The 7,136-nt window shown below is 45.3% G+C and overlaps 1 protein-coding gene across 1 annotated transcript; it reads left to right on the top strand.

Moving 5' to 3' along the window:
* Positions 1 to 87: 87 nt before the first annotated feature.
* Terf2ip (TERF2 interacting protein) lies at positions 88 to 6,912 on the top strand. The gene is made up of 3 exons (XM_052166320.1): positions 88 to 805; positions 2,867 to 2,991; positions 5,610 to 6,912. Exons 1-3 carry the CDS (start codon positions 145 to 147, stop codon positions 6,003 to 6,005), a joined length of 1,182 nt encoding a protein of 393 aa, XP_052022280.1. The 5' UTR covers positions 88 to 144; the 3' UTR covers positions 6,006 to 6,912.
* The last annotated feature ends 224 nt before the right edge of the window (positions 6,913 to 7,136 follow it).

Genomic DNA, 7,136 nt, shown 5'->3' with positions numbered 1-7,136 from the left:
TCCGGGAAAGAGGGCGGGCGCTGGGCTGGGCTTGGCTGGGCTCTCTCTGCGCAGGCGCAGTGGTGGCCTCCTCCGGTGGTAAGGTGGTAAATCAATCTCCGCGGCGTTGTTCCTGCGCTTTTCTTGGACAGCGGAGCGACAGGTATGGCGGAGGCAATGGATCTGGGTAAAGACCCCAATGGGCCCACTCACTCCTCCACTCTGTTCGTGAGAGAAGACGGCAGCGCCATGTCGTTTTACGTGCGGCCCAGCTCGGCCAAGCGCCGGCTGTCGACGCTCATCCTGCACGGCGGCGGCACCGTGTGTCGGGTGCAGGAGCCCGGGGCCGTGCTGCTAGCCCAGCCCGGGGAGGCGCTGGCCGAGGCTTCGGGCGACTTCATCTCCACGCAGTACATTCTAGACTGCGTGGAGCGCAACGAGAAGCTGGAACTGGAGGCCTATCGGCTGGGCCTGACGGAGCAGGCGTCCGACCCCAAGCCCGGGGCTTCGGCCGAGGGCTCCACGGAACCGGAGCCGGAGCTCCTGACCGGGCGTATTGCCTACACTGACGCGGACGATGTGGCCATCCTGACCTACGTGAAGGAAAACGCCCGTTCGCCCAGCTCGGTCACAGGCAACGCCTTGTGGAAAGCGATGGAGAAGAGCTCGCTCACGCAGCACTCCTGGCAGTCGCTCAAGGACCGCTACCTCAAGCACCTACGGGGCCAGGAGCACAAGTACCTGCTCGGGGACGCTCCCGTTAGCCCGTCCTCCCAAAAGCTCAAACGCAAGGCAGAGCAGGACCCCGAGGCCGCGGATAGCGGAGGTGAGGCTGGGGGGCGGGGCTGCCTGCCTGCCCATCAGCGTCCTTTTTGGCGCTGCCTGTGTCAAAGCTCTGCCCTTCTCTGTTGAAGCCAAAGTGCACAGTTTCCTCTTATCCCTTCTCTCTTGTTTTAATTTATCTTCTTATTAACTTTTGCTTGCCATTGACTGGATGTTAGTTCATTGATTGGTTTGGGAGGCCGGGCAACTTGGGTCAGATCTCTCTGTGTCGCCCAGGCTGTCATCCCCCAAACTCTGTAGCTGAAATGTTCTCCTGCCTCAGCCTCTGGGACTACGGCTCAGGAACTAGTTTACAAAAACGGCTCTGTGTTCAAAAGGAACACAGTACAGTATATATGAAAATCTTGCACCCTTCCTACCCACCAACTACCTAGTTTTTCTCCAGAAGGTAACAGGGTAACCTGTTTCTGTTTTCAGAGATTTTCAAAGATGGTTTTCCCTTTCTTCTCTCTCTCCTCTCCCTCTCTTTTCCTTCCTTTTTCCTCTTCTTTTCTCCTTCCCAACTCTTCTTCCTCTCCTTCTCCTCCTCCTCCTCCTCCTTCTTCCCCCCGACCCCCTTAGAAAAAGCCCCTGGCTGTTCTTTTTAAGATGCTGCCTATATTCTGGTCTTATTCAATATAAACTATGTGAATGGCATGGCAGATGAGTTTATTTCTGTATTTTGGTTTAATAGAATGTACTTCCATATAGAATTCCATATAGAAAGGAAGGTTGCTTTGTGCTCGTCCTCAGGTGAGGTGAATTTCTAAGCACTTGAGATAGAAATCTGGTTATAGTTAGTATATTAGTACAAAAGTGTTGCTTTTCTATTTAAGTCGTGTTGTAAGTTTGTTTTTGAGGCAGCCAGTCTGCCTCCCAAGTCTAGGCAATCCTCTTACCTCAGTCTCTAGAGTGCTGGAATTACACAGTTGAGCCACCATGCCTGCCAAAGATAGCTGCCTTATCTGTAACCAGTATTGACAGCTTAAATGACAGACATTTTTGATTAAAAGGCATGTTTTCTCCCTCTATTTGGTGGGGGGTGGGGAATGGGAGGGGAAGTGTCTGGGGAGGTAAAATCTATTTCACTAGTTCAGCATGCTTAAAAATTTTGGTTTTGGGGGCTGGAGAGGTGGCTCAGAGGTTAAGAGCATTAATTGCTCTTCCAAAGGTCCTGAGTTCAAGTCCTAGCTCACAACCATTTTTTGTTTGTTTGTTTTTGGTTTTTTCGAGACAGGGTTTCTCTGTATAGCCCTGGCTGTCCTGGAACTCACTCTGTAGATCAGGCTGGCCTCGAACTCAGAAATCCTCCTGCCTCTGCCTCCCAGAGTGCTGGGATTACAGGCGTTCACCACCACCGCTCGACTGCTCACAGCCATCCTTAATGGGATCTGACGCCCTCTCCTGGTGTGTCTGAAAATAGCAACAGTGTACTCTTTTGCCTATGCCAGGCTCTTGCTCTCCAGGTTCCCAGGTTCTCTCTTTGCTCCCCATCCTTTCCCTCCTCCCTCTTCTTTTCCCTCTCCCTTCTTCCCTCTCTCCCTGCCTCTCTCCTCTCATTGCCCAGTTTATTCTGGACCCTTCAAAATGCCTCTCCCTCATATCTACAATAAATCTCCACCATGCCTAAAATCATCATGTCCTGCTGGGCGGTGGTGCTGCACGCCTGTAATCTGTGAGGCAGAGGCAGGCGGATTTCTGAGTTTAAGGCCAGCCTGGTCTACAGAGTGAGTTCCGGGACAGCCAGGGCTACACAGAGAAACCCTGTCTCAAAAAAAATAAATAAATAAAAATCATCGTGTCCTCATTGATTATTTCATTTGGCCTAGAACTCATTTAGAGTCCCAGACTAGCCTCTTAAAATTTTCCTGCGTCGCGCTCCTGGGATTACTGGTTATTTTTGGAAACAAGTGTGAGAATTATTGAGTATGTGTATCATGTGTTCTTCATACACTTCTGCATAATAAGGAGGAATTTTCTAAAAGAAGAAAATCTGCATGCACAGACCTGATGCAGATGGTCTATGCAATGAGCTCTGTTGATCTGCTGTTCTTTTCTTTAACAGAGCCACAGAACAAGAGGACGCCAGACTTGCCTGAGGAGGAGTGCGTGAAGGGAGAGACCAAGGAGAATGGAGAGGCCGTCAGCAAGCTGTTTGAGGAAGCCACGCGGGAGTTCGGAGAGGCCGTGGTATCTTAGCTCAGTCTGCTCTCTTCCTCCCCTGCCTCCGTTCTGTTTGCTTATTAAACGGTGCTTTCGGTCCTCCCACAAGAGAGAAGAGGAGAGGAATATATGGGATCTGGCTTTAGGCTTTACAAAGCCTTTAGTATTTGGCAGGATAGTATAAGTAGTTGAGGGAGAAAAATAATAACACTGAATAGGGACAATTTTATTTTATTTTATTTTTTGCTTTGAGACAGAGTCCCACTATGTAGCCATGGGCAGCTTGGAATCTATATGTAGATCAGACTGACCTCAAACTGACAGATCTGCCTGCCTCAGCCTTCTGAGTGCTGAAATTAAAGATGTGTGGCACAGAACAGTTAATTTTTAACAGTTTAAAGTATCTTGCTTTGAACACGTACGTGCTTTCACAAAACTGTTTTTATTTGGTTGTTTTAGAATGTGCTTATGCTTCTTACGAGCATAAACCCACCTCCACCCGCTCCGGCCTATTTATTATATATAAGTACACTGTCGTTGTCTTCAGAAACCCCAGAAGAGGGAGTCAGATCTCATTACAGATGGTTGTGAGCCACCATGTGGTTGTTGGGATTTAAACTCAGAACCTCTAGAAGAGTAGTCAGTGCTCTTAACCTCTGAGTCATCTCTCCAGCCCATAAATCTAACTTTTATAGTTTCTCTGTGCTTAGAACTTAGGAGATATTCTTGTTCTTTTATATTTAATCTGTCTTTGAATATGTTGCTGGAATCCTACAATAATAGCTTTTGATAAAGGCCATTGCTACAAAATGATGATGATGACTTATTTTTTTATCCAAATTATATTAATGTATCTTCTCTAAGACTAAAGATCTTATGAATTAAATTTTTTAAAAAATTTAAGATTTTTATTACAATTTTATTTATTGGATAGTAACTCCGTCCTCTTCTTCTACCATGTAGAGCCCAGAAAATAAACTAAATAAAACCAGAGAATAAAGTATCAGGCCTGGTGGCAGGTGCCTTTACCTGCCCAGCCATCTTGCTGGCCCTGAATTAACACAAAAGAAAGTGGCATATACAGTGGCATGTGCATTTATCCTAGTGTTTGGGAGAGACACAGGTGGATCTCTGAGTTCCAAGCTAGCCTGGTCTACATAAGTGAGTTCCAGGACAGCCAGAGCTACACAGTGATATCCTGTCTTGGAAAAAAACAAAACAGAAAAAAAAAAATAAAAAGAGGTTATGATTCAGTTTTTTGTTCCCTCCTGCCTTCCTTACTTCCTTCCCTTCCAGGCTGGCCTTCACGCCCTGCCTAAATGCATTTTCCCCTAGAACTGAGGCCTCAATCCAGAGCTGCACATGCTCTGAGACTGAACTACACTCCAAGTCACATTCCGCCCTTTCTTCTTAAAGATTCTGGCCAGCCTGCCAAGGTGGTGTTGGTCTGTGACCCCAGCACTTAAGAGAAGAAAGCAGGAGTTCAGGGTGGTCCTTGGCTGTATCATCTCTGAAGCTTCCCTGAGCTACTTTGTCTAAAATTAAAACAAAACAAAACAAAACAAAAAACCTACCTCAGTGATTGTGGTGGTCCATGCCTATAAATAGAGCACAAAAGAAAGGACTCAGAAGTTACAGGTAAGGGCGGGAAAGTGGCCTTAGAGGGTTAGAGCACTGTTGCTCCTGCAGAGGACCCAGGTTTGATTCCCAACACCCATATCTCCAGATTCAGGTACCTATTGCCCTCTTATGACTTTTGTGGGCATCAGGCATGTACATGGTACACATACAGATGTGCAGGCAAAATACTCATACACATAAAATAATAATTCTAAAAAAATTAATTCAAAAAGGGGGAAAAGTTAAAGATCATTCTTTGCTACAAAGCAAATTCAAGGCCATCTAGGCTACATGAAACATTGTCTCCCTGTACAGCCTAAACTGCCCTGAAGTTTTGGGTGATCTTTCTTAGCCAGGAATGCTGGGATTACAGGGATGTATCACCACACCCATCTAGTATTTAGTATAAAAGCAGAAAATTAAGTTTGTATAGATAGTGACTGAATGACTATTGTTGACCGCCAGAACTAATGGTTTATTGTGTTTTGTAGTTTGCATGTTGTTATTTGATGAGTTGTTGATTTCCTATCAACTGTCAAATTCAGTAGTTCTTAGACTCAGCTCTCATATAACGTGCTTTATGGTATGCCTAAATGTCGATAGCTTGGAAACCCTAATAGACCCATACAGCAATGGAGGACTTAGTTCCAGGCTTCGGGGATGAGCACAGCACGCCTGGTTCCTGTTTTTATGGAATTTCACATCTGCAAGTGAAGTCAGGCATTTAATAAGTGATCCAATGTCATACAGGTTACACATGTTCTCTCTCACACACATGCATACATTCCATAGTTTAATCAGTTAAGTATATATGTGTAGGTGTGCACACCATTCTGCCCTTCCATGTACCATCCACATGCATATCTGTACACGTGTCAGCATGGATAAATACACATGAGAGGAACTGAGGGAGCCCGGGTGGGTGACGGTGTGTGAAGAGCAGGGAGTGCAGTTGGGGGATCCATGTTGCAAGAGTTCAAAGCTTACTAAAACAAAACTGCGCTCTCCTTCCCGATTCTTTATAGGTGGATGAGAGCCCTGACTTTGAAATACATATAACGATGTGTGATGGTGATCCACCCACACCTGAGGAAGATTCAGAAACACAGCCAGACGAGGAGGAAGAGGAACCAAAAGTATCTACACAAGAGGTGGGAGCTGCCATTAAGATCATCCGGCAGCTAATGGAAAAGTTTAACTTGGATCTCTCAACAGTTACACAGGCCTTGCTGAAAAACAGTGGTGAGCTGGAGGCCACTTCCTCTTTCTTAGAGTCGGGACGGAGACCTGATGGTTATCCAATTTGGTGCCGACAAGATGACTTAGATTTGCAGAAGGACGATGATGACACGAGAAATGCACTGGTCAAAAAGTTTGGAGCTCAGAATGTTGCTCGGAGAATAGATTTCCGAAAGAAATAAGATGATGGAAAAGATGTGGCAGGTTATGGTGTGGCATCTGTGACAACTGACACCGACCCATGCTGCTGCTCTGTGACCCCAGGTTCAATAGCCAAGCAGTGTAATGTAGCAGGATAAAAACAAAAGAAACTGTAATTAGAGCCGTCTGTGGCAAGTATCCCATGTTTATGGTAGGCAAACCTAAGCCAGAGAGGTTGGTCTGTGTAGTAGTCATCCTTGGTTGGAATGTGTCCCCTGCTATACAAGTGACAGGAAACAAGTGACAAAGTCACGGTTGGAAATGAAAGGGCATTTGACTTGGTGAGTGAGTAGCCTCTGGTCTTTTGGCAGAAGTTGCTTTAGATGGAGGGTCCCAAGCCAAGATTCTAGAAATAAGAATTAACTGCAGAGCTTGTACATGGACTGTCCCAAACTCTCCCATTCCCAGGGAAGCTCTGTGTTTACTGTTGAAAAACCCCTCAGTCATCTTGCTAACAGTCTGTGTAATCTCTTCTCCTTCCTTGACTGTTGCTTTTTGAGTTCTGAGTTAAGACTCTATAGCATGGATTTGTTGACCTAGCATTCACTCTGTGTGAACGGAGGCCTGGGCTTGTAGGAGCTTGCACCCTTTCAGCATTATAAAAGATATCTTATACAGACTTCCCAGTCAAGACTCAAAGTTACACACACACACACACATACACACACACACACAATTATTAAAACTCTGTGCTATAAGTTTGTGTTTTACCCTTGTAGCTATTCTGAGACAGTGTTGGTTAGATACCATTAATTGTGATATGTTGTTTAAAATTTTATGGAACATAAGTTTTCTGCTGAAAATTATGCCAAACTTAAAATTTAGTGGATTGGTCCACTTTGCTGTGTTGTTTTTGTCATTGAAAATAAATATAATTTAGTGTTTGAATCTTGCCAACAAGTGTTTTCTTTGATTTTATATAGGAAACAATTTAGGTAAATTTTCATTTTAGAATTAATAAGCCAGACAGTGGTGGCACACACCTTTAATCCCATCAAACTTCTTTAAAACTACTTGGTAGGTAGTTTCCTGAGTTCGAGGCCAGCCTGGTCTACACAGTGAGTTCCAGGACAGCCAAGGCTACACAGAGAAACCCTATCTCTAAAAACCAA

This window comes from Apodemus sylvaticus, chromosome 21, assembly GCF_947179515.1.
Source record: "Apodemus sylvaticus chromosome 21, mApoSyl1.1, whole genome shotgun sequence".
Taxonomy (NCBI): domain Eukaryota; kingdom Metazoa; phylum Chordata; class Mammalia; order Rodentia; family Muridae; genus Apodemus; species Apodemus sylvaticus.
Note: the sequence above shows the minus strand (reverse complement) of the source record. Positions and strands in the feature narration are given on the sequence as shown.

Excerpts from the sequence above, each read along its gene's own strand:
- Terf2ip (XM_052166320.1), top strand. The coding sequence starts at position 145 with ATGGCGGAGGCAATGGATCTGGGTAAAGACCCCAATGGGCCCACTCAC. Across the intron at positions 806-2,866 it reads CGAGGCCGCGGATAGCGGAG|AGCCACAGAACAAGAGGACG; the intron begins GTGAGGCTGGGG and ends TTTCTTTAACAG. Across the intron at positions 2,992-5,609 it reads GGGAGTTCGGAGAGGCCGTG|GTGGATGAGAGCCCTGACTT; the intron begins GTATCTTAGCTC and ends GATTCTTTATAG.